Source organism: Coptis chinensis, chromosome 1, assembly GCF_015680905.1.
Source record: "Coptis chinensis isolate HL-2020 chromosome 1, ASM1568090v1, whole genome shotgun sequence".
NCBI lineage: Eukaryota > Viridiplantae > Streptophyta > Magnoliopsida > Ranunculales > Ranunculaceae > Coptis > Coptis chinensis.
The window spans coordinates 2,629,661-2,657,309 of NC_141456.1; the positions used below are offsets into that span (position 1 = coordinate 2,629,661).

The 27,649-nt window shown below is 35.6% G+C and overlaps 2 protein-coding genes across 4 annotated transcripts; both read left to right on the top strand.

Moving 5' to 3' along the window:
- Positions 1-3,469: 3,469 nt before the first annotated feature.
- LOC147521278 (protein CHROMATIN REMODELING 19-like) lies at positions 3,470-11,117 on the top strand. The gene is given in 13 exon segments (XM_086603941.1): positions 3,470-4,117; positions 4,189-4,306; positions 5,863-5,903; positions 5,993-6,243; positions 6,311-6,470; positions 6,472-6,492; positions 8,139-8,324; positions 8,479-8,652; positions 8,734-8,892; positions 9,261-9,338; positions 9,655-9,791; positions 10,235-10,453; positions 10,542-11,117. Coding segments are annotated over 13 exon segments (2,220 nt in total). The 5' UTR covers positions 3,470-3,604; the 3' UTR covers positions 10,705-11,117.
- An 11,000-nt stretch (positions 11,118-22,117) lies between these two features.
- LOC147521279 (protein indeterminate-domain 4, chloroplastic-like) lies at positions 22,118-26,597 on the top strand. 3 transcript variants are annotated; one of them, XM_086604020.1, is made up of 4 exons: positions 22,118-22,263; positions 22,777-22,962; positions 23,176-23,572; positions 24,974-26,597. In XM_086604020.1, the coding sequence occupies exons 2-4, from the start codon at positions 22,812-22,814 to the stop codon at positions 26,256-26,258; spliced, it is 1,833 nt and encodes a 610-aa protein (XP_086460146.1). In that variant the 5' UTR covers positions 22,118-22,263; positions 22,777-22,811; the 3' UTR covers positions 26,259-26,597. The 3 variants fall into 3 exon arrangements, with proteins under 3 accessions (XP_086460146.1, XP_086460176.1, XP_086460111.1); XM_086604050.1 differs by lacking the exon at positions 22,118-22,263 and adding an exon at positions 22,315-22,476; XM_086603985.1 differs by lacking the exon at positions 22,118-22,263 and adding an exon at positions 22,318-22,468.
- Positions 26,598-27,649: the final 1,052 nt, after the last annotated feature.

Here is a 27,649-nt window from a genome sequence, read left to right on the forward strand (position 1 = left end):
CAACTCCTCCTCGTACTTAGTTTTCATGTTCTTGACCATGTGTGCGAACAATACCTCCGGTTACAACCGGGGAAAACAGTTTTGTAACTGAACCGCAGATCCTTTTCGCTCTTCCGAGATAATAGTCAACTTCGAGGGTGCCTATTTAAGTGTGGTGCCATCTTCTCTAGAAAACCAGTCCATGTCTCTCAGATTTTCAGCAATACAAAATAAAAAGCAACGGGAACAATCCATTGTTACCATCCAATGCAATAATAGATAGGCAAACACCTTCATGCTTTCCGCTTCAAGAAACAACCATCGAAGTCCTATCATAGCCTACAAATTTCAGCACAAAACCATCTAGACTAGCCTTGAATGCAATACACACAAAAATAAAAGTATGGAAATTTTCATGTCAGAGTGCTTTTGCAACACTTCCCGGGGTTAGCTTGCAAAAGTTTGCCTACACAACTTCGTAATTTTGCATAAAAGTATCATAACAACCATGGATCTTCTCCATTGCCATGTTCTTTGCATGCCAAGCTTGCCAATACTTAATCCTAACCTGATACTTATCCATCATTTCCACCATAACATCATTAGGTTTGTATACCCTATAATGAAGCCTCATTTCTTTCTCAAGTCCGGTTGCTATCCAACTTGCATTTGCCATCGATTCTTGTCTTCCCTATCGGACTTCATGTATGTGTGTTCACCAACTTCCTACACTTCATTGTATGTTTATTTGGTAACACCCTCACATAAATCATCCAGGGGACGACCATCGACCTTTGCATTTCCATTCAATCTTATTACTATCATTTCTTGTGTATTCAAGAACAAACTTATTACTAATAGCATAAAGTCGACATAATCCCTACACTCATACCTATCCTTCCAAAGATCGCCCAACCTCCAACTTCAAAGATTGTGGAACCCCAACCACTCCTTCATCGGTTGGTATGTTGTATGTTTTCTCAAGACCTCATTTATCCTACCAACATCCCTTTCATCTACAACATTATCATTTCCTCTCAAGTTTTCTTCAACCAACCTGTTCTTCTTCACTATCACTCTCTATCAAAGATCGTATGTATTCTTCATCCGATGAGAACTCACTATGGTAAGCCTCTTACGATCAATTTGATCCACATTTAATCTACCCCCTTCTGTATGTGCTCCACCAGTTTGGGTTTCATCTACATATGAAATTAAAACCAATGTAATTAGACACTGTAATAGAAAATGGTTACATATGAAATTAAAACCAATCTAATTAATATACCATTATCAGTGGTCACATTAGCAGTACCAGCAGCATGGTCATCCACTCCAAAGTTTAGAAAATCCAAGTTGAAGTAGTCATCAACAACTTCATCTAATGAATAAGGGGTAATGAGATATGTAAGAAGAATAAATGAAAAATAAGCTCAGAAGTAAACCCAATAAATGAAGATGTACCTGCAACTTGAGAAGAAGAGGCTTGGGAAGTATAGTTTGCCTTACTTTTCTTTTTGACTCTGTTTAGAGCTGCTTTGGGACTTAGAGCTTTCTGGTCTTCCTTCAGTAGACCAACTAGTTTGGGTTTCCACCTCACCCAAATGGTCCCCTCCAAGTGATTCACCACTTAAAGTCTGGGGCTGAGACCCACTACCATCAATATTGTACTCTAAAAGTTTTCTACCCTTACATGAACCACTTGTTAAGTCCACAATCCTATTAACTTCTTCCACAGTTGGCCACTCATCGAGATCAAATTCAATCCCTTCTTATATTTGTTTCCCTCCTACAATTACAACATCATCATCACTTACTTCTTCCTCATCGTCACTTACTTCTTCCCTCATCAAGACTACTTTCGACAATTCCTCAACCCTCGATGAATTTTCACATACAAATTAGTATATCCACTTCTATCGGCTTTTGCATAAACCCACATATACTTCAAATCATCATCAAAACTAGGCGCCTTAGATTTCCTCGTTCATTCCAATTAATCTCCAATATAGGATTACAGGTTGCGTTTGAACAACTTTTTGTGATCCACTCGACTAATTCGCCATGTTTGCCTTCTCGCCATCAATTAACTCGTATTTTAGTTCATGCCCACCCATATACACATTACTAACACCATCCCTAGTAGCTTCTCTCCATTCACCATTAATATGCAATTTAAGAACTTCGATACCTTAAAGCAACCATTTTCTCTCAAACTACAACATACAACAAAATGAGAATTCCCCTTACAAGTAAAACCTAAACCCTAAAACCAAAACACAAACAAAGAGGAGAGAGAGAGAGAGAGAGAGAGAGAGAGAGAGAGAGAGAGAGAGAGAGAGAGAGAGAGAGAGAGAGAGAGAGAGAGAGAGACTATGAGTACAAAAAAATGAAACAAAAATGTAATCTCCACATACTGAGATCGAGAGAAATCAAGAGAGACTTACCAACAATCTCCACATACAGAGATCGAATCAAGAAGAGAGAGAGAGAGAGAGAGAGTTAGATTAGGGCAATATTTGGGTGGTTTTCCCAAATGGGTATTACGCTTTAATGTGGCGGAAACCCAACATAAAGGGCAAAATGGGTATTATGTAAAAAATGAGAGAGAGAGAGTGCAAGAATTAAATAATGGTAACGTTTGGGGGGTTTTCGCAAAGCTAGGTTTAACGTGTTAATGTGGGTGGCAATATTTCATAAGGGTAAAATGGTCAATAGCTAAAATACCAACGCCTCATTCTACACAAAAATTGACTGAGTGGGGGGCAAACTCAAATGATTTTAAAAATGGGGGGTTTAGTCAAACTGCTACTCATCTGTGGGGGGTTAACTCAAAATTCTCCTAAATTTTATTATCACAAAGTAGACAACAAATCCAATCTTCTAAGATCTTCTTTGAATTCATGACGCTATAAAAATACAAAAGAATTTTCTTCAAACCCACAAACAAAACACCCAACTTAAAATTAACAACAAATTTTGATTAATTGATTTCAACCGATTCGAAAATACTTAAAGATAATAGTGGATTGTTTGTGGTGGGGTGAGTATGAATTGTGATTTTAATTTTGTCGAAAGAATAGATGAGTTGGGGTCATAGAGTGAAGTTAGTAAACAATATGGAGAATATGACCCAATTCCTTTTTTTTTTTTTTTTTTAGTTATGTTTTTATTTTCCCCAAATATCTACTATACACGGATTTTTTGGTTTTACAATCCACCTTCATTAGTTGTGGCTCCAATTCATAAAATGGACCGGACCAAATACTAAGACCTGATATACATGGCCTTATTCCTTTTACAGGTTGGACAATTCCTTAAGAATGCCAATGGACAAATTGGACCAATCCAACACAAGCCCAAATTTCTTAATCAAGCTCAAAACTGAAACTGAACCAGACCGTACACATTGTAGTTGAGATTCATAAATCATTGTGTCGGTCTTATACGCAAATTACGCAAAATGCGTACGTTCACCAAAACCCCAACCAATTACTTCTTTACCCGCCTTTTTGCACTTGTCTCAAAAAGTGCTTAAATTTTTTTGTTCAAAATTCCCAATCTATTTATTTCTTCCACCCAAAAGAAAAATAAAAAGAAAAAATAAAAACCCTAGACCCTCCAAATGAAGAAGCGTCACATTAACGAAATTTCCCCAGACCAGTGGGAGAAGCACTCATTTAACCCATCCCGAATTTTAAACAAAAACTCACCCCCACCACCCATCGAATCATTTTCATATCGTCCGAAAAACGGCGAAATATCAACCGGAATAAAAGAAAGTTTAGAAGATGATGACGTGGACGACGTTGAAGAAATAAGACCACATAGAAATAGAGGTAGAAGATTTATAATCAGTGAAGATAGTGATGATGATGATGATGACGTGGAGGTTTGTGAAATTAAGTCTTCATCTGAAGTTGAGATTTTTTCTGTAGATGATAGTGATGATGATTGTGATGACGTGGAGGTGGAGGTGGAGGTGGATGAGAATAACAAAAATGATGTTGTTGGGATGGCGTTGCGAAAATGTTCGAAAATATCTGAGGAGTTAAGGAAAGAATTATATGGCTCTTCTATGTGTAACTGTGATAGATATGCTGAAGTTGAGAATTCTAGTGTTAGGATTGTTACACAGGTATGACTGATGTAATTATGATTTTGTTGAAAAGTAGAGGTTAGAATTCGGTTGTTGGTTTTGTTTTACAGGAGGATATTAATGCAGCTTGTGAAATTGAAGAATCAGATTTTCAGCCTGTTCTTAAACCTTATCAGCTTGTTGGTGTTAACTTTCTTCTTTTGTTGCATAGGAAAAATGTCGCAGGAGGTATATGTTTATTTACATACTACAGCTGTTTTTTGGTTTCGTGCATTAGGAATGTAGGATGCAATGTGAAGTAAAGTTTACAACTTTAATGCTTTGCATATTCAAGCTAAATTTAATATATAAAAGTTCACATTTGTGGTGAAGAGGACTTTCTTTGTTGCCAAACAACTACATCAAGTGAAGTGTAAACTACTGGATAGAAACAATTACGTTTATGGCCCATGTTATTAGACCCCTTATGTAGTGGACTAAATGTTTCACTAGATACATCTATAGATACCAAACTTTGTTAAGAGATTGTAATGTTACTAGATATTGGAGTTGGGAAAGTGATTAGGGGATTCATAGTGGTGATGCTTAGAGTAGAAAATAACACCATGATTACTGAAAATCCGAAACTAATCTAAATGGTAGCTATAGTTGATAATTGAGTCAGTTGAAAATCATCCTTGGGTTGTGGGACTTCATTCTTTCCTCCTGTAGGTTTCGTCTTTGGTGCCATTATGTGGTTCAGTTCTATTTGAAGTCATGTGTTTTTATGGTTGATGGATTGGTTTATAGGAAACGCTTTTTGAGGCAATGGGTGGTTGTTTGATTCTTATCTTTTTAAGAGTGTTTTGTCTACCAGTCCACCCATGCCATTTACTATCAAACCTTGTTTTTTTATAAGAGTTTTTAAAGAATAGCCTTTATGTCCAAGAGAAGTTTAGGAATTCAACTAGATCATCTCCGTGTCAAACGGCAGTGTTGCTAAGATACCATCACAGTTTTTTTCTCTGCCATTTCCAGGTACAAACCTGACATAGTGAGTTGGAGTAACTGTCATATCTTAAACGCTGATCCTTACCTGGGTTTTACTATAGTTGTAATGTGATGGAAATGATTAACCTTGAAGGCATCATGTTTGGCGAATAAGCTGTATGGGTAGCAAGGGTTCGCTTTTGGACCACTTAAAATGAGTGTCCTGGCTTCTCTCTTGCAGATGTTGCCTTCACTAGTCAGTAGAGAAACAATTGGAGAACATAAAAACGGGAAGATTGTGTAAAGTAACAGCAGGATATATGAGAACTGCACTGAAGAGCTTAGAAAATAATGGTCTAGTGATACAGCTTACAACAAGTATTCATTTTCTCTGTCTATGCGGGATCTCCTCTTATGACCATGTCCGGTTGTTTTCAGTAATAATATAACTATGTGCATTTTCTTGTAAGTTGCAATAGATATTAGCCACCGCTTATGCTTATGATGCAAGATCTTAATTTCCCAAATCTTTCTATCCTACTTGTTTGATTGACATCAGTTTGGTATGAACTATCATCGGAAAATCAAAAAAAGTTTGGTATTAACTAAACATAGTTAAGTGGTTATAAGAACAGTTTGGTATTATCGGTGATGTTGGATCTAAGATTGTATCTACGTTTGGTATTATCGGTGATGTTGTATCTAAGATTGCCTGAAAATGCTTGAATGTGATTTCGTTCACTATTTCATATTATCAGTCCAGGCACAGTTTTGAGAGACTTGTTCTGGCATGTTCTAAGTTATCTCTCTTGCAGCTATCTTGGCGGATGAGATGGGCCTTGGTAAGACCATTCAGGTATGAAGGGTATCAGTGACTTTTGCCGTATGAGTAGTCTTTTTTATGGCATTTCGTGCTTAACATTTTACGGGTCTCTTGTCTCCCAGGCTATCACATATCTTACTTTGTTGAAACACTTGGACAATGATCCAGGTCCCCACTTAATTGTATGCCCTGCTTCTCTATTAGAGAACTGGGAAAGAGAGTTAAAGAAGTGGTGCCCATCATTTTCTGTATTACAGTTTCATGGGGCTGGACGAGTAGCCCATTTGAAGGTGTTGACGTCATTTGCCAAGTCTGGTCGGCGACCTCCATTCAATGTGCTTTTAGTTTGTTATTCACTATTTGAAAGACACAGGTTTGTTGTCCTCCTGGAAATTTCTTGTTGGATATCAAGTATTAGATTGTAACCAATACTCTTGCAGCGCGCAGCAGAAAGATGACCGTAAGATTCTGAAGCGTTGTCGATGGAGCTGTGTCCTGATGGATGAAGCTCATGCGTTGAAAGATAAAAACAGCTATAGGTGGAAAAATCTGATGTCTGTAGCACAGAATGCTAATCAGCGCCTTATGCTTACAGGGGCCGCCACTCCAAAATGATCTTCATGTAATCTCTCCTTCAAGTTTTCTGTTTATGTTTGTTATGGCATATTCTATATTAAGGCAATGGTTGCTCTACTCTACGGTAAATCTTCATATTCTGATGGTATGTTCTTCAAATTGTTTGACAATAAATCCAGAAACATCCTTGCAGTGAGTCAGTGACATATATCATATGCTGTATAATGCATTAGGGGTCCGGAACGCTGAGCATAGATACTATGCATGAGTCATGAATGTGTGTATCTATGCATGCACTATGCGTGTATGTGTGTGTTCATTATACACTGAGCGTATCATTAAAAATCGGAAGTACCTACTTTATATGTGTATAAATGCAATTGCATAATAAAATAATGAAACGATATATGCATGAATTTCAAGATTAGCATGTTGAACTCTTGTGATACCTGAAATTAGGAGATATGAATAGATTGTCAGGATATTTAGTCACATTGGTTGTTATGGAGTGTTATTTTGCTTTCTCATATGTGTGCATTCAAGCAAATTTATCTATTATTTGGGGTTTTAGTCCACTTAAGATGCTAACTGGTAGGCCAGTATACTTTAAAAACCAGGATGTTTTCAGCTGCTTGTGCATTCATTTTCATTGATATCGATCATAGAAGCTGCATTTATGGGCTATTGCACTTTGTTGAACTTCGGGTATTCAGTTCCATGTTGGAGAAAGTCTTCAAAAGCTTGTATAATATCAGTTCATGTGTAATAGTAATTCTGTTAATGTGACATGACAAGTAGGGTCCCTCGCGTTTGAGCAGTCTCTACCTCACTGTGTTCTTTTATACATTTTCGCAGATGGCATTTGTCTTGATAAATCATTATTGTAATTAGAAATATACCTTCCGTGAACTAATATTTGCATAGAAGTTGGGTGGTAATATTTTATATTTGCATATATTGAATTTTACATTTTGAGCTTAATTTAGATCAAGGTTGTGCATACAATTGAAGGTTAAGGAAATTAATATATGACAAACAGAAATAGTTTCTATACAGCGTAGCTTGACAAAACAAGATTTTCATGGAACACTTAGACTTGCGTTCACTGATGTAATGAGGTAATGTATTGGGGGTGGTATTACACCTTTATTTTGGAATAATACCATTGTCAACGTTTGGATGTGTTCCTGTATCTCTTTGTTTGTGCTTGGGTTTGGCCCTAAACAAAATGCATGCTATGATGCTACTGTCTGAGGCCTAATGTATTATTTTTCAGGAGTTATCGTCATTACTGGAATTCATGATACCCGATCTCTTTCGTGAACTAATATTTGCATAGAAGTTGGGTAGTAATATTTTATATTTGCATATATTGAATTATACATTTTGAGCTTAATTTAGATCAAGGTTGTGCATTACAATTGAAGGTTAAGGAAATTAATATATGACAGACTGAAATAGTTTCTATACAGCGTAGCTTGACAAAACAAGATTTTCATGGAACACTTTTACTTGCGTTCACTGATGTAATGAGGTAATGTATTGGGGGTGGTATTACACCTTTATTTTGGAATAACACCATTGTCAACGTTTGGATGTGTTCCTGTATCTCTTTGTTTGCACTTGGGTTTGGTCCTAAACAAAATGCATGCTATGATGCCACTGTCGGAGACCTAATTTATTATTTTTCAGGAGTTATGGTCATTGCTGGAATTCATGATGCCCGATCTCTTTCAAACTGGAGACGTGGATCTAAAAAAACTATTAAGTGCAGAAGATAAAGAGTTAATTACTCGGATAAAGTCCATATTGGGACCATTTATATTGAGACGTTTGAAATCTGATGTTATGCAGCAACTCACACCAAAGATACAGCAGGTATACTGGATTACTTTTACCTATTTAAGTTTACAACATTGATCATTTATGTTCTTTGGATACCTAACCTTGTATATGGGACGTTCGTTGCCTTTTGCTATTCTTTCCATTCATTTTACTGTACTTATGCTGATCTAAGGAAAACTTACTTCAGGTTAAGTGTGTGCCTATGGCGAAACAACAGGATCAAGCATATAAAGAGGCCATTGAGGAGTATCGTGCAGCTTCCCGAGCACGTATGTCAAAGCTTTCAGATGTTACATCTAATAGTGTTGAGGCATTTCTTCCACGACGTCAGATTTCCAACTACTTTTTTCAATTTCGTAAGGTGCTGATATTTTTGTGTTTGTATATTCCTGCTGTGATTGAGGTCCTTCAGTTCTGATTCCATACGCTTATACTTTTTCAGATTGCTAATCATCCTTTATTGGTGAGGCGTATTTATAGTGATCAAGATGTTGTTCGTTTTGCTAGAAAGTTGTATCCAAAAGGCGCATTTGGCTTTGAATGCACGTTAGAAAGAGTGATAAATGAACTCAAAAGTTACAACGATTTCTCCATTCATCAGGTAAATCATGTTCTTGATCCTCCATTTGCTACTTTATTATTGGTTTTACGATTTGTCCAGTTTCAAGTATTTATTATTGTTATTTTAGTGTTATTATTTTAATTATTTTCTATCATTTCCTTTTCCTTTACCTTGTTTTGTCTATTTGGTTGTTTTGTAAGTGTATATGTAATATGATTAGGTTCATACGCACAATTTATTATAAATAAAACTTTCAGAATACTGGTTTGATTAGCAATAGTTGTGTTTTTCCTCTAACCTGAATATTTTCATTCAATTTTGGAGTCCAAAATTTTCAATTATTTTGGTACTTGCTGTAATGCTCTGGCATATGGTAAGTCTAGTATCATTTACGCTGTTCTTTGCAGCTTTTACTGTCATATCTTGGTGCCGAAGAAGAAGGAATATTGGGAGATGAACACGCCTTCGCTTCAGCGAAATGTGAGGTCAGTTTACTCGCTAGTTTTAATTTTTTTGAAAAAATTATTGTTTTTGTATGATTCCCTTAAAAAAGAAATTAGCTTTAATTTGTCAATTACTTTTACTCGTTAATTTCTTTTTTTCGTACAATTCCTTTAAAAAAATTGTGGAATCACATGTAGTAACTTGTATCAGAGGCTACTACTTCTCAGGGAAATAGGGTGATATGATTTCAGTACATATACATTGATTCAACGGAAATATTAATATTGCGATTTTTCTTCTTCTTCTTCTATTTTAGAGTTATGTGTTAAAATAACTATTATGATACTTATGCTGCAGGTGTTGGCTGAACTTTTACCTATGCTACAAAGAGGTGGTCACCGTGTGCTGATTTTTAGCCAGTGGACCTCAATGCTTGATATTCTGGAGTGGACATTGGATGTCATTGGAGTTACATACAAACGGCTTGATGGAAGGTAGCATGCATTGTACTTTAGCTTATCATACTGTCACAGTGTCATCCCTCATGGACGTATTTCAAAATCATGCTTCCAAAATCAAATGATAAATTGCATTATTATTGAGCTTTATTACCAGGTTGAGTTACATTTTTCCGAGTTTTCAAGCACTTGTATCCATTGCTTACGAGTAAGTAAAAGCCTGGATTTATATTTAAGGGATGGACCAAATTTGTATGTCTTTTGTTGTTATCTCAGTTCCAAGTGGCAAGCACTGGAGGTTGCACAAAATAGTTTTTTAAGAGTTACTACTTCGCATTCACTCACTTAGTCTCAATATAGAGGGTGTGGTTCGTTTGTCAGCGTGTGCATGTATGCATAATTGCTGTGTCTTTGTAGTCATTAACACTCTTTTCTGTTAAAGATGACAATCTACATCAATTTCCCTGTTTAAATTCCAGTACCCAGGTAACCGAAAGGCAGAACATAGTCGACACGTTCAACAATGATAAATCTATCTTTGCATGCTTGCTATCAACAAGAGCTGGAGGGCAAGGACTGAATTTAACTGGAGCAGACACTGTTATCGTACATGATATGGATTTCAATCCACAGATTGACCGGCAAGCAGAAGACCGCTGCCATCGTATAGGCCAAACAAAGCCAGTCACTGTATATAGGTGTGTGTTCTTCAATGACCTCCCTTCAAATTCCAATATTAATCATATTCTGGCACACTATATTATTCAATTGTTGTTTCCTATTCAGGCTTGTTACAAAGGACACAGTTGATGAGAATGTTTTTGAAATTGCAAAGAGAAAACTGATTTTGGATGCTGCGGTTCTGGAGTCGGGGGTGGAATTGGACAGTCAATGTAACGTGCCTGAGAAGACTATGGGAGAGATACTTTCAGCACTTTTGTTGGGGTAGATGGTGTATATGGGGTGAATGTGAGTAGCAACATTGTCTACTACTGTCTTTTGCTTCACAAGTTGAACACGTTGATCTCATGATCTTAAACCTCTTATAAGCCCTTCCCTTCCTTGCAAATAAGAATCAAATTGCTTCAGGAATCAAGGATTTGTAGAGGAAGGATTTGAAAAATAATACTAAACTGATCAAAATAGAGGAAGGTTTTGAAAAGTAATACTAAACTGATCAAAATTCTGACGGTTGAAGGAGTTTGTGGAGTGTGACGAAGCTTGGCAATCAGTTTCCCCTCCATTAAAGTTGGATTGTTGTATCACATTATATTCTTATCGCATCTATATTCTTACATTACGAATGACTGCAGAGCTATTACTCTAATCGTCTTATTTTATGACAACTGCTCATCCTTAAAATCGTTTAGCTAATTTTACAGACAGTAGAAGTGAATTAGGTGAGTGATATTTGTGATAATATGTTATAGGGGTTGTTGAGTTACCATTTTATGGAGCCAGGATTTTATATCAGGGTAGGCAGATTAATATGCCAACTCATTAGAAAAGCGACACAAAATTAATTATACCAAAAATCGGAAATTCCAAATATGTGTATATTAATTAAATCAAACAAATAAATTACAAATGTACATAGTAAGTATCCATTTTCTGAAAGCAACCATAATTGCTTTATAATCAATGTTTTTAAATATCTCTTTCTCAATGTATGTTACTAAATAACGTTCAAACACTTATTTCCTATACAATTCTGGAGTCGATTCTTTACAATATACAAAGCTGAAAATATGTTCAAACACTTATTTCCTATACAATTCTGGAGTCGATTCTTTACAATATACAAAGCTGAAAATATTTTCAATGGGAGTAGTGATTGGTAGAATAAATTTGAAGTAATTAGCAAGCCAAGCCACACAAGCCAGACAATAATAGAAGCCATGTACAAGGTTTTGTATTTGAGTTTTGAGTTTTTGTGAAACAGATTAGGAACGAGGGCGTTTTATTTTTTTTCTACTCTAAGTTTGAACAAGGTGCTCTCAAAGGTAGCAAAGTTTTGCACGTTTGGAAATTAAAATAAAAACAAATGCACGACACAGTAAATTGAGACATGACTGTAATTTTGTTTTTTTTGGAAAGTTCAGGAGGTGCAGCTGCCCACCCCTGCTTGCAGCGATCCTCTAGCCTCTAAGGATAGTTGGGTAGCAAAGTCTGAGATCAATACCGATACGAATATTTGGTAAAATTACGTTTCTTTTGCAGATGTTCCTGTGAGAAGTAGCAAAAATCCAACAGGATAGATTTTTCAAATGATGGAGCCCTCAGGTGGCTGAAGTATTAGGCCAAATATTGAAAGAATGGCCGTCCACTTACCAAGTCAAATAGGATCTACTTAACCATGATAAAATGGTTAGGAAAGTCTTTCAAATAAATTGCGCTTGTTTAGCGTTGGTTTATAACAAGCTGACTACTCTACAAGACTAATCTTCTTTTGCTATTTCAGATCTGGGAAGACTTTGCATCATTGGCGCGTGTGTATCAAAGTTCTATCTTAAATCTAAATTCTATGGACCCACAAGCCGTCACCTTCACTACAATCTCAATCAAAGCTCCTTTTAAATATTGAAAAATCCCGTCTGAGACTTGAGGGAGACCAATTTCCCTACAGAATCTAATCAATAACCAATATTTTTTTATCTAATCAGTAAGCTGTAATTGATAGAGAATGACTTGGGCCAAACAAGTTCGTCTTGACTGACTGCAAACATCCCAATCAACTTTAATTAAAAATAATCATATGTACGTGTAAATATAAATTTTGTGTATGAGAGTATATATCTACATTTAATTTACTTGTAATTTTATTAGAGCATTCCCAATGTAGGTGGTTATGGTGGGAATGTGACAATATTCACCTCTTTATGGTTTAAATTTTTTGCCTAATACAAAAGTGAATATCAAGGTGATTATTTTTTAAAGTCAAAACGAAGTTGAAACTTTCAATCGAGATAGTGTTGAGTTGTTAACTTCGGACGGGATGTTAGATTCCGTCTTGTGTGTTTTTTTTAATTGTTTTTTTTTTCGGACGGAATATTTCATTCCGTCTTGCGTTTTTTTTTTTTTTTTAAATTTCAGACGGAATGTTTCATTCCGTCCAACGCATTTTTTCGATTTTTACATTCAGATGAAATCCAACATCCCGTTCGAGATTAATATTCACTTTTGCATTGAACAATCTCATTTTGTTTTTCACTAAAACGGTAGAAAGGAAGAAAAATTGAGCCATAACATTGATATTCATTGGGAATACTCTTAAAAGAAGAAAACAACATGTATTTGTAGGCTGTAGCTTATGTTTCGACTTTCCAGGTGTAAAACGGTACATCGACTATCCACAGGCACACAGCCGCCAGGGAGATAAAAGATGTCATGGTCTGTGAAGTTTGAATTCCAAATAGTACGCAGGGTAAACAAAATAACCAGAGCTAAATTTAGTTAGATACTTAGATGTGGTGAAATTGATGTATGTGCAGCAGCGTGGAGAAGAGCGGAGATGTCACTATGGGAAGACGGCCTTTTGAGGGTTGTAAAGATTCCCGTTCACTCACTGTGGTCCCATACTTCTCTGATGTGTAGGTTCCACCACACTGTTGAGAATCCCTGCCGGCTAAACTCGTGAGACAGACATCATAAACGACACTCGTGACTCCGAGTCACCACTTGTTTAATTTGACTATTATTTTTTCGCACGAGCATTTCTCACTTCAATATTTCTCTTTTGTTTTGTCTTTCGCAACTCAGGATAGCGAGATGAACCAGACCACAAATTTTTACTGGATGGTGTTAACCCACAAATTCATACTTCATAGTATTTAGCTGATCCCAGATCGGAGGAATGACTAAATAATAACAAAAGAGAGATTGCAATTTGCCTATTCGAGAGTTGAGGGGGCTTCCGGAATACCCGCCTATCATATAGTGTAGAGATTTATATATATATTTTTTCAAGTTTAGACATAATTAAGCCAAATTGTATGCCTTTTTCACTTAACCGTTCTTTTCTTTGTTTTTTTTTTTCTATATTAAAATAAGGTATTTGATTCTTGTGTAGTTTATATTTTAGGTATAACTTTATATGTCAACAAGTAAGAAATATTAGTCCAGATTGTTAACATCAACAATTTAAAAATATGAACTATAATAAGATATGATATGTCCCTCATTAATTGAGGATATGATTACCACAAAAATTAAGAATTTTAGATAGGGATGTGACGTCTTTTCTTACTGGGAATCAACATCAAATGTTTTTCGCCTCTAACGAATTGAATGGACATAGAATTTGATGGAAACACTTTGGATAAAAATTGTAATTTACAAGACTCGGCACAAAAGGTATATATATCACATTTTGACAGTTTCCGTAAACCCTAATTTTCATAAATGCCTGTGAAAGTATGAATGCACTAAACTACTTTTCCTCAACTAGCCAAAGTGCCATCACTAGACATGTGTCTTTTGATTAATGATAATTCATATTTATTTGCCCCTCTTGGAGTTATTAAGTTCAATACTTCTCATATTTGTTCTTCTCCTTAATTTTTCCACCCTTTTCTCAAATTTCATAATATACTTTACTACATTAGAATGTCATAGCATGATCTAAGAACAGAATTTCTAATATGCATAAACCTTTTTCAAAGCATGAGCGCTTAACTTAGGGGCAAGTGGTGGTTTAAGTAGTTGATTAATTGGGTTAGGGAGAAAGAAGTAAAAAAAGAAAAAGAAAATAGCATTTAAATAAACTTCAAATTTGGGACTCTTTTAGTTTAGGGAAAAAAATATATGTACAGTACATTTTCTCCTTTCAGTGTTTTTCTCTCTTTTTTTCGAATCAATCTCTCGTTTTGTTTTTTGAGTGTGTCCTACATTCCTAATCATTATCCAACATACATGCATCATAATTTAGAAAATTATATGAAAATCCGACTAGACAATTCCACGACCATGTGGCTTTTCTGCAGGTTGCATGTGATGGATGGCGACTAGCAATCGATACGTGGGCGATAAGGTACTGGCGGGACCATATCAACAATATTTTTGGATGGAATAGTTTTTTTATTTTTTATTTTTTATTCTTTACTTTTTCAGACTTAACTGTGATGCCCTATTAAAGTGGAGGCAATATCTCGCAATAGTCGTCAATTTCAAATTTGCTGTAATTTTGATGTTTGTCAGGGCTTTTCGTCACATTTCACAAGAGTCTGGTGGTTCTCACATTCCACAAGAGTCTGGTGGTTCTAGTTTTTTTTACTAGGTGTTAAGATTAGTTTATGCATACCTCGACTAATCCGAGGGTTCTGGTTGAAAATTTAGCCGGATACTGCCTCACCAGTGACCTTTAGGGAAATCGAGCTAATGACCTTTGGGGATCGAGCAAACCCAAGGCCGGACCAGCCCTGGTGGTTCTAGTTGACGTGTTTTTTGTGTAAACATTTCGAACACCAGTAGTGTGGTCATTATTTTTAGTATTGCAACAAAGTCTATGTATGGTGTCAGATCATACATTCATAGAGATCTATAGTTCGGGATTTTGGAATTTTTAGAATTCCAACAAATTTAAAAACTGAAATTTATTAAATTTCAATTCTATCACATTTGGAATTTCAGATATTTTGATTTTATATTTGGAATTCTAATTTTTTAAAAAACCAAAATATTAGGCGGAATTCTGAAGTTTCGTTTAGAATCACGAATACGAGTGAGATCTGCCCAAATTTGAAGAATGTAATCTACAGTGTGTGGGTAGTTTTTGGGATTTTAAGTTTCAAGGATTATTGGCATTTATATCGGCATCCTGGCCGTCAATACGATGGACGTACATGAGAACTGATTTAGATACATATTAGCAATTTGTTTATTTATTATTTTTATTGTTTTTTTTCAGGTGATATTCTTCTTGTTGTTGGCAATATGACTGCAAGAAACTGAAAGCAGACAAATAACAAAGGGTTCACGGGCAAACTCATGATAGAGAGAGGATAAAATACAAGAGAAAGATTCCTTCACAGTTTCACATCAGGCTCATCTATAGTGTGGAACTGGTATTAAAGTGGTACCATGTAACGAGACCACTGGCTGATGTAACAAATATCCTGTTTTATGGAATCATGCACCAACATGACATGCCAACTAACAGCTTTCCGATGCCGTCCTTTTTCCTTTCAAAACATGAAATAGGTTTTCATGATTTCATCTCATCGCTCCTGACCTCATCATGCTCATAAATGTGTATTAATTGATTCATTCTGCTGCAACGTTAATTAATTTGTCGAGGCTCAGAGCATTCCCAATGCATGTGGATATGGTGGGAATGTGACAATATTCACCTCATTATGGTTCAAAATCTTTGCCAATACAAAAATGAATATCAAGGTGACTATTTTTCCAGGTGGATATGGTGGGAATATGACAATATTCACCTCATTATGGTTGAAAACCTTTGCCAATACAAAAGTGAATATCAAGGTGACTATTTTCCCAAATCAAAACGATGGTGAAACATTTAACCGAGATAGTGGTTGAGTTGTAAATTTCGGACGAAATGTTAGATTCGGTCTCGTGTGTTTTTTTAAAAAATCGGTTTTTTTTTTTCTAGACGGAATGTCTCGTTTTTTTCAATTTTTTTTTTTTTTTAACTTTACATTTTAATGTTTCATTTAAGGCCAAACCCATTTTTTCGATTTTTACATTAATAATCCAACATCCCGTCCGAAATTAATATTCACCATTGCATTTTTCACCTCATGGAAAAGAAAAAAAAAAAAAATAAGCCTACGTGAAGGTGAATAACATTGACATGCATTGGGAATGCTCTTATGTAAATTATTTTATCTCAGTTTATTCATGAAAAATATTTTAATTGTGAAAAAATTACACTAAAGTAGAGGACTCCACTAATGCAAGAAGTTATAACCAAAAGTTATTATTTTTTTTAAAAAAAATCGAAGAAAATAATAATAGGACAAATCGTTTAAATCAAAGTTGCAAACCCATCAGACTCTTGAAAGATATTTATAGAAAATTACATAAAACTCAAATAAAAATAAAATTCAATAAATCATAATAGTCTAGAATATTTTAGAACGTGTCTTTCATACATCATATATTTCATATAATTTGACAAAATATTAATTAATATTGTCAAATATTTTACATTCTCCGCCATTCTATTATTGACGAAGATTCCATGCTCCTCATCTCATTGTATATTTCAACATTTTTGTTATTGTATTTTTTTTATTTCAATGTGATCACTTCATCGATTAAAAATTATATAAGAATACCTTAAAAATGACTCTAATTATACATTTTCTTTCTTTCATATGCAATTTTTAAGTACTTCAGTTATATTGTTATAGCTGGATCTTTTTTTTTTTTTTTTTTTTATCTTATCAGTTTTTTTGGATCTATGCATCTGCTTTTCTGCATGTGTATTGGATGTTTAGAGCATAGGCCGTGAAGGACAGGACAACACACAATGAAGATTTGGGTTTGTCGGGCCGTACAGTTTTTGAAGGCCCACCAAACTAAAGTTGTGATGTGTTACATATACTGCAAGCTTTTTCTTAGAACTAATTATCACCAAAAGAGAATTAATCACAACCATTCAAAATAATTTTTTGTCTCTTCGATCAAACAAGAACAATTTGGTATGATTGCCTATGAAAGTAAGCCTTCTAATAATCAGATTGACATATAGAACTTTGACATAGTGAATTCTAAGACTAAAAAGTGAAAAAGAGACGAGATAACACCGAGAAAAAATGGGGCAAGCTCCTGGGGAGATTAACTCCTGCTTGATGCCATATTAGCACAAGAAACCAAAAGAAAAATATCCATGACATTTTATGACTGCGGTGGTTTTGCTGTGTGCGCATACGTGCTGAATGGAGAGGTTTTTGGCGCAAATACTTCGGTCTAGAAGAAGGAAAAGACCCAAACCGTGTTTAGGGAAAGAAAAATATTTTTTACAAAAGGAATTTACTCGGGGTTTAATAATTGTAGGGGATCCAGTCATCCAGACCCTGCCCATGTATGCAATATTGTTTTGTTCTTTTTGTTTAAGGATAAAGTGCATGCAATTGGGACCTTTGTCCACTTACAAGGCCCACCCTCCATGAGCGCATAACGAACAATTACCAAATCATTTCTGAGATGAATAATTTGGTTTTCCCGGGTGAACCGTTTTGGGCTAGCTTTAGTCTCATTTCAAACTTTGCCAGTATATCTTTAGTTATGGTAGATCGACATTTCCTTCAATCTATAAGTCGAACACCATTTAGTTGCTAAAATCAAAATTCTAGTATTGAACATTGGATAGCATTATAAGTTTATAACAACAACAGGAGATGGTATTGAAGGTAAGAATTGATCCAAGAGCATGAGTCAAACTTAACCCCCTCCAGACAATGGGCTTGCAATTGTGTGATTCGTTGACCTGGCTCCTGGCTCCTGGCTCCACACAGGATTCTTAGATGATTTGATCGGATCAGACATGGTTGGTTGCGCTTCATTCATCTAAAACTACTTGATACCCCAAAACCAAGTCGACCAAATTTTTATACTGAATCATGCAAAAAAATATAGCACTCTCCTACACACTATCACAAATAACTTACTATCGAAGAATAAAAAAAAACCTTTGTTCTGTCACTTTCTAATGGCCCTTCGTGGGCCAATACCAATTACTAGGCCCTACACTCATTTTTGACATAAGGACAGATTTTAAACTAAGAGTACTGCTTAATGCAATTCTGGTAACCTTTGTCTCACTAGCAACTATGCACGCGCACGTCGTGCGTATTTATTATTACTCCAACTTGGTAAAAAAAAAAACTTAATTGATTAATGCATTAAAGAAATTATAAATTTCAACAAACAATAAAAAAAAAAAAAAATTATGTGGTATATGAGTGATAAAACCTCAAACTATTTACTTTTCAGTTTTTGTTTTTTCTTGAATAGGACCCACATATGAATAAAGTAAATTTGAGAAATTAGGACTCTCATCTTGATAAAAATGTGAAATTACAAAATTATGCTCGTGCATATTTACAAATCCAAATTATTAAAAAAAATCCAACGTAAACAAAAGATTTTCTACTAATTCTAAAATAAATTGTATGTGTGTTATGATAATACCAAAAAACTAGTGTGCGCAGAGTGTACTCAGCGTATAGCATTTGGGCCCACTCATATAGGCACAAATACTGGTGTATTACAACAAATAAGTACGGTCCAAGGGCCCTCATTCCTGCACACTCATACACCCTCTAGATGCCCTCAATATAATAAGATCAAATCTCAAATGACATGTGTCAATATATTTTTTACCTTTTGCACTTAGTGGATCCACATTTATATATAAAAAAGTAAATTTGATATAAAATAACCTTTTTACCCCTTAAAAAGAAGACAAGAAAAATATTTTTTTTTTAAAAAATAGTAAAATGACCAAAATACCCCTGTGACGTATACCAAAACACTATTAATCAAACCCAAGATGTATATTTTTTTTTTCCATAACCAACCCAAGATATACGGTCTAGTGCTTATGAAAAGGGAGCTTGCCAATCAAAAAAAACGGGAGCTTGAGTGTTAGATCTTAGATATAGAAGAGGCCAAAGAAGCTGAAATTGTCAAAAACTTGAGTATAATAGTGAGTATGTTCACAAAGTTCCTGTTGACAAGAGTCAAGCTTTTCACTAATATATAAAGAGACTTCATTCATTTGGTTTTCCTTAGAGAAGTTATAGGAAATTAAAAAAAGATACCAAAGGAAAAGGTAACAAAAAGCTTTTATGCAAGTAAGAAACAAAATTTTCCTGTTTACAAGGTAAGCAACAAAAGGTAAGAGCCTTTTTCAAGTCATTTTTGAGAAGGCTTCTTTGTCCCTCCCTTGAGCTTCAATCTAGTCTGATCTAGAGTTAATTTGTCTTCTCACATAAAATTATTAATTGTTCTATGGCAGTGTGGTAGTCTTCAGATGAAGACATTAGCTATGTTATTATTCTCTCCTTGTCTCCAAACATTCTGCTTGTATTTATCATTCTGTGTACACATCCATAAATTTATTGTGCATTTGTGAGAGAGGCCCATTGTAAATGTTTGTTTATACTAGATTACACATATTTCCAAATAACATCCAATTTTATGCATGAAATTCCACATGACAAACTTGTGTTCGTTATTTCCTTTTCAAGCGTAGTGTTCCTGATTTTCCATTGTCATAAAAGAGAAACCAATGCTGGTGCATTTTCAACTGTAACAAGAAAAGACATAAGAATCTAGCTAGCTTGATTGCTCCACCAAATACCAGTTGTCTAACTTAGACAAGGTTTTGGGACCAGAATTAATCTCCTTAATTACCCTTCTAAGTCCATCAAATAATTGAATGCTGGTTAATTTGGTCCATAAGGCCAATGTAAATATTACCAAAAGCAATTAGGCAAGTGTTCCCTTCGGTTGGACAAAGAGATCGATCCCTAGAAAAATGAGTTTTGTTTTTAGTTTTTACTGATCGTCTACTGTAATATTTATTATACTGCTCAATATATCGATCAAAATATGCCACTTTGAGTTCAGCATGACACAAAATTCATCCAAATGACAGTCTGAATTTGAATGTCTTAAATTCAAAACATCCAATTCTAAATTAATTAGCAATAAGCAGAGCGGCCCTAGAACAACATATACGAGGCTTTATATGTCAAATGTGAAGCCATATATGATTACAACAACCATAGCTACATACTGAAGCAAACCAAATTGCAATTAGAATTAGCACTTAAACTCTTACCCAATACGCAAACGGACAATTTTAAAAATTTCAATATTCCGACAAGTTACAGGCCCGAGGTGTTACAGAAATTTTGGTATTCTAATAACTTTCAGTACTTTTCAGTAAAGGCTGCATCAGAACTTGGTGAGAATTTCATGTTGAATAATAGGAAACGTGAAATTTTGTTAAGGGTGCCTTTTGTTAATTAAAACGTTTGAAATAAATTTAGACATGATGTCTACAAATATTGGTTCCAGTACTAATGAAATTGTTACCAAATCGAAGAAATTCCATCAAACAAGAGTGAATTGAAACATTAACTGATCAAGGTAAATTTTCAGCGCACAATTTAAGTTTAGGACTGAAAATTGATTAACCAATAATAGAAAGAAGCAACTGACCTATTAACAACCCTAGCGTTAAGGTTTTGCAAAAGATGCGAGGTATATTGCACAAGTCGACCAATAATAGAAAGACGCACTGACCTATTAACAACCCTAGCGTTACGGTTTTGCAAAAGATGCGAGGTATATTGCACAAGTCGACAATGAAAACGATATCATTTTCCCAAATAATGAGTCCAGATTTCACTGACCATTTATATTGTTTCTCGAAATGAGTAGAGATGTGACGCGGGAACAACAAGCCTGGAAGTATATAACGTTAAACATCTTTAATGGAAACAGTGCAAGTTGTTGCCAATGTTCATGACCTTCTTAAGCACTCTAATTGGCCTTGGGTAGTGTCACTAGGAACATGAATATTTGATATTGCAGGTTTTTCAAATTTAATGCCAATGTTACGGGAATGTAATTCGTGAATTTCCTAGTCGATCATTTTCATTCCTGTCAGCCCACAGCTCATGCTAGCAGCACGCACTTGACTACCGTGGGGGAAAATTAATCTTTTTCAGCTTGGGACCAATTCAATGACCTCTTAGTCCTGCAATGTACACACCAAGTACCTTTTAGTCAGTAATGAGCTGATTTTAGACAAATCTAGAACTAAGTTTGTTCTTGAGCTCTTCTCTGTTCCGAGTCCTGACTCCCCTTAATCATTAGAAGCATGTACTATACCTTTCCAAATGCCTGGTACTCATTGCACATATCTCTCAAACAATGTATGTCAAATAGCAATAATTTTGCAAATCTAACTGCCAAGTGAGTCTTAAGTGCGTTTAAGCAGCAAATTCGTCCACCACCTTCTCAATGTACTCCAGACATACAAATGTTGTACTGCAATCAATCCAGCACTTCAAATGCCACATGGAGGCTAAAAACACCCTGAAGTTGGATAAACATCAAAATGCCTAGAGGAGAAGAATCTGGAGTGAGATAGATGGTTAAAAAAGTTGAAAAAGAGAGGCAGTTTTTCTTTTTGTTTAAACTCAAAATATATACTATTTATAGCTTTTAACTGTGGGGAAGAGGGTGATGAAAGGAAGTTTGTCTTGACATGAGTAAGAAAGATACGAAATTAGAGAAGGAGATGGGAGAGGGTAAGCCCTACAGGTCGGTGGCCCCAATCAATCGCCGAATAACGACACAATAGCCTGCGTGAGAAGAGCATGAATGAACAACAACAACATCAGCAGTCCACCACAACCCCTTTCTTCTCACTTGTTCAATAAATACTAATTTTTATAGTTTTATTTGTGATGGGAAGGCTTTGAAGGAAATCAACAAAAAATTTTGAAGAGAAGAAAAAGTATGTATGTATGCATAGTGCATGTATGTAGTCTATATTAGCCTCTATGTATGTTATGTGTATGAGTTGGAGTGAGTATGACAACCAAATGATGATAATAGAGATAGAGAATAATAAAAAGCTCTTGTTCAATTCCTTTCTCTCTCCTTAACAACAAACAATATATCAAGTGAGTGCAAGAAGAGAACAAGAGAAAGAAAAAGAGGTCTTTCAGTTGATTATCTACTCTCACTTCATGTTTTTAGTCCACTCTTTTCTTTAGATTTTATCTTCTTGTTTTTATTTCATCTTTTGAACAAGTTTTTGGAAGTTTTCTAGGGAGTATAGTGAAGGAAGATCAACACCCACAAGCTCTTAATTCAATTTTATTTCTTCTTAGCAAGAGTCCAAACAAGGTGTCTAGCTAAAGAAATAAGAAAATTAAAACAAGTTTGAGATTTCATGTGCTTGCTCTAGTGAAAATTTTGGATTATTGTAGAATTACTCACTTGTAGTTTGGTGACTTGGTGAAAGGATAATAAAGGAGGAAGAACAAGAAGTTGTTGAATATGGCTGCCGGTTCCTCGTCCACACCGTTCTTCGGAATCAGAGAAGAAGATCAAACCCAGATAAAACAACAACAGCAATCTACACCCACTTCATCAGCAGCTCCAACCACAACTACTCAGAAAAAGAAGAGGAATCTTCCAGGAACACCAAGCAAGTAGCCTAATTTTATTTTATTTTTTTTTGCTGATGCTTAATTTCTCACTCTTCAATCCCATTTGAGTAACCCTAATTTTATACTCAAGTGCTGAAAATGAAATGGGGAGGGAGGGGTACTTGAATTTTGATTTTTACTAACTTTTTCCTTATTGTTTTCTTATATTTTGGATTGTTCTTGTTTTTGGTTTTTTCTTTTCTTTACTACAGATCCAGATGCAGAAGTGATTGCACTATCTCCCAAGACTCTAATGGCCACAAACAGGTTCATATGTGAGGTATGTAACAAAGGCTTCCAAAGGGAGCAAAACCTACAACTTCACAGAAGAGGACATAACCTCCCTTGGAAGCTAAAACAGAAGACTACAAAAGAAGTGAAGAGGAAAGTGTATTTGTGTCCAGAACCCACATGCGTCCACCACGATCCTTCGCGAGCTCTGGGCGACCTTACTGGTATTAAGAAACACTTCTGTAGAAAACATGGAGAGAAGAAATGGAAGTGTGATAAGTGCTCTAAGAGATATGCAGTTCAATCTGATTGGAAGGCGCATTCTAAGACTTGTGGTACTCGAGAATATAGATGTGATTGTGGTACTCTTTTCTCAAGGTGATTCATTTCGATCAAATTTTACTCAGTCCTCAATCTGCCTAGGCTAGCTATCAACTTCCAGATTATTTCCGTACCATGACTATAGCTTATTTCAATCATATCAATGCCCCTTCTCATCAATTCGTCTAATAACTTTGTCTTTGTGTTTAGATGTCTAAGAAGATAAAGTTAGTGTGTAGATTTTGGTTATTTGGTTTTTTTTTTTCATTTTGTTACAAGTATTATGTTATCTTTTCCATCTCACTTTGTATTCTTTCGTTTTGGAGGTTCTTCTGTTACTCCTACTACCACTACGTGTAAGAAAGTGGAGAAGAAACTGGTCACACGTGACATGAAAAATCTTCACAAACTGGCCTTGAAAGAAAGAAAGAGAATCAAAACAACAAAAAACAGTTCATCTTTTTCTTACACCCTTGAAACTACCGCCCTTCTCTCTAGCTCACTTTCTTTCTCTCTCTACTCTTCCCCTATTCACGTGCTGCCATGCCAAGTACCCAAAAGGAGGTGGTTTCTTGCAGGTTTGTTTTCATGTGGGTTGGCTAGATGTGATCAGAACTGGGGTTCTTACAGTACCCTTTTCGTGAAAAGTAAAACACTAGGGTTAGCCAGTGAAGAAACAAATATACCCAAGATTCTCTTCTTTTCTTCCCCTCTCTCTCTTCCCAACATCATCATGACTTGGGTTTGTGCAATATTAAGTCTAGAACAAGTTACGAAGATGGTCTTCTTTCTTGTCTTCACAAACTCACATATGAAAAAACTATGTCCAAACAAAAATATTCCCCATAGGTTGCAGTAGCATTAAGTGAACCAAAGGGTTCCTTAAATTGGGGGGTTCTTTAATGGTGACTTACATCAATTTGGCAAAATTCTTAGATTGGAAAACAGACAGTTCATGGGTTTTGCATTAATTGAAGTGATATAGACTTCAGCATTGATGAATTCTTTTCTGTTGCATTTATTATTTAACCAGTACTCAAATGTGCGTTCTTTATTGAATTGGTTGAATATTTTCTAAGTGCAAGCAAGATTCTTTCTTCTCCCCCAATTGATTTCTCTTCCTTTCAAGGTGAATGACTTGTTCAGTACTTCAGTGTGTATTTTTCATATATATTATCTTCCGTTTCTTTCTTCTTTTGGTGGTCCAGCTGTGCATTGCTCAATTGATTGAGTCAATTCTAGAGTTGAATTTCCACTGTGAACTTTTACCGTTGAAAAACCTACGTTGACCTAACTCTTCGCATTAATGTTTAATAATTTCAACCGTTATTTGACTGCGCCAAATATTTACTTCGAATCATATTTTGCCTGACTTTGAGTAACTAGTTTTCTATTTCCACTTCGATTCTAAGTCTTAAACAAGGTGATCTTACGGCATTTGTTGTCCAATGATTACAGGCGCGATAGCTTCATCACACATAGGGCCTTCTGTGATGCATTGGCACAAGAGAGTGCAAGGCTTCCTACCGGACTTGGCACAATGGGGAGTCACTTATACGGAGGTAGCAACATGACATTAGCACTATCTCAAGTTGGCTCCCAGATGTCCTCGTTACAAGATCAAAGCCATTCATCAAATGATATATTGCGACTTGGCGGTGCTGGACAAAATCAGTATGATCACCTCATTCCTCCATCCAATTCATCGTATCGTCCTCCACAACAATCGCCATCGTCGGCCTTCTTCCTTCAAGGTCCCTCAAACCAAGACTTCCATGAAGATTCCCAGTCTCACCATGGGCTAATGCAAAACAAGAATTTTCACGGATTGATGCAACTGCCGGAACTTCAGTCCAATGCCAATAACTCTTCTCCTGCGGCCGCTGCTGCTGCTGCCAATCTTTTCAACCTCAGCTTTTTTTCCAATAGCAGTACTACTAGCAACATGAACAACAGCAGCAATACTAATAACAATAACAGTAACAACCACCTCTCGTCTACGGGCTTGCTAATGCCGGATCAGTTTAATGGTGGGAATGCCGGAACCGAAGGAACAACCCTCTTTTCTGGGAACATAATGGGTGATCACATGAATAGCAATGTGTCTTCTCTCTACAATACTTCTGTACAAAATGAAAATGCGCTACCTCAAATGTCTGCAACAGCATTGCTTCAGAAAGCAGCTCAAATGGGCTCAACTACAAGTGCCAATAGTGCCACATTGCTAAGAGGTTTTGGCAGCTCATCTTCAAGCAGTGCCAGATCAGATAGGCCACAAATGTCAGCTAATTTTAGAGGTAGTTTCACTGGAGGTAGTAGTGGTGAGAATCTAAGATCACAGATTGAAAATGAAAACCACCTTCAAGATCTTATGAATTCTCTTGCAAATGGTAATTCTCCAATATTTGGAAGTGGGCCTAATTCATATGGAGGTAATGGTGGACATGGGCAAGAGACCAGTTTTACTGGTTTTAACACGAATAGACTCTCACTGGATCAACAACACAGTAACTCGAATTTGCACAACATGGACGAAACTAAGATGCATCAGAATCTAACAGTTAGTATCGGAGGGTCAGACAGATTAACTAGGGACTTTCTAGGTGTTGGAGGGATGGTAAGAAGCATGAGTGGTGGTGTATCTCAGAGAGAACAGCATCATGGACTTGATATCAGCTCTTTGGACTCGGACATAAAATCTGCAGCCGAAAATCGATCATTTGGGGGTGGCAATTTGCAGTGAGAAGAAGAGCTAGGAAAATTAGGTAAGCATTCGAATTGTCGACTTTGTTGGAGAATTATAATGCTGTGTTGTTGTTGTTGTTGTTGTTGTTGTTTCATCGTAGTAGGATTGCTTACGTAAATTTGCCTTAAGGCTTTCTGTTGTCTCCCCTAGAGTGTTTCACTTAATTTTAGTTTTGTGATAAGAAGTTGTTTTTGCGTAATAGATAGTCATGTACTAAGTTTATATTTTCTTTGATTTGCTCCTTTTTGTCCTCTTTCTATCTGAATATAAAGCCTCAGCTCCATGGCCAATTGGAGAACTAGCAATATAATGAAAAACATATCTTTGTTGAGGACATGTAATTATCCCGTATCTGGTCTCCATGGCCAATAATTAAAGGTTGCATTTTATTTTTGGTTTGTTTGTAAATGGATATATATACAAGCCGAAAATAGATTGAATAATAGCAAATTGATCTAATTAGAAAATTAGAAAATAGTGCTAGTTCTTTTATGTTGTTGGTTTCTAGAAAAAACATGTATTAGAATAGATGGGGTAAATAAGTAGTACAAGAAAAAATAATGACATATTAGTGCTACAATATAAGCAATTTCGTCTACTGGATTTGTTAAACTCCTATACAGTTGAGATTTAGTACATTATATTGTATGGCTTACATTGCTTACGACTACGTACTATGAAGATATAATATTTTAAATCTCGTACAAATACAATGTGAGGAGGCTTATATGTTGATAATCCATGCAATGTTCCAAGGAAGTATGTAAGTCTGAAATCTCCATGTGTTTGTTGGGAGAGGAGAAATTCGAGTATTCATCTAAGACTTACATATATGTTTTCATGTGTGTGACAGGGAAAAAGAGCTAAATAATTGTACAGTATTCTATATTTAGATATTAATATGGAATTATTTAGATTTCGCTGAGCATTTTTGTCTCCCATGGTGTTTTTTTCTGCTTGTCGGGAGCCAGCCAGCCTATACTAAACTATAGATGCACATTCTTTCTTATGTATACCTTCCGTTATAATAATCTCTTACTTTATTATAGAGAGAAAGAAACTGATCTTCTTGACCAAATCTGATATATATAGATTCTAAATTATTAAGTGATCTGATGAACACACCAATATCAATACATTCCACATGTCACTTAAGAAATCAATTTCATCAGAATCTGTACAAAAATAACGTCTGGAAATTTCCAAATATTACTGAAGCTATCGCAAAACAATTTGAGTTTTTGACTCGTTGGTAATTCAGACATTTCAACTTCTAATTCTCTAAAATTACCAAAAAAAAAACTTCTAATTCTCTAAGCTATGCATTTGGAATCAATTTTGAAAAATAAATAGATAGAAGTCTCTGGATAATATTACGGGCACACTCC

What these genes read in the sequence shown, in the direction of transcription:
- LOC147521279 (XM_086604020.1), top strand. Translation starts at nt 22,812, where the DNA reads ATGGCTGCCGGTTCCTCGTCCACACCGTTCTTCGGAATCAGAGAAGAA. An exon ending in GAATCTTCCAGGAACACCAA is followed by an intron (nt 22,963 to 23,175) that starts GCAAGTAGCCTA and finishes TCTTTACTACAG; the next exon opens with ATCCAGATGCAGAAGTGATT. An exon ending in TGTGGTACTCTTTTCTCAAG is followed by an intron (nt 23,573 to 24,973) that starts GTGATTCATTTC and finishes CAATGATTACAG; the next exon opens with GCGCGATAGCTTCATCACAC.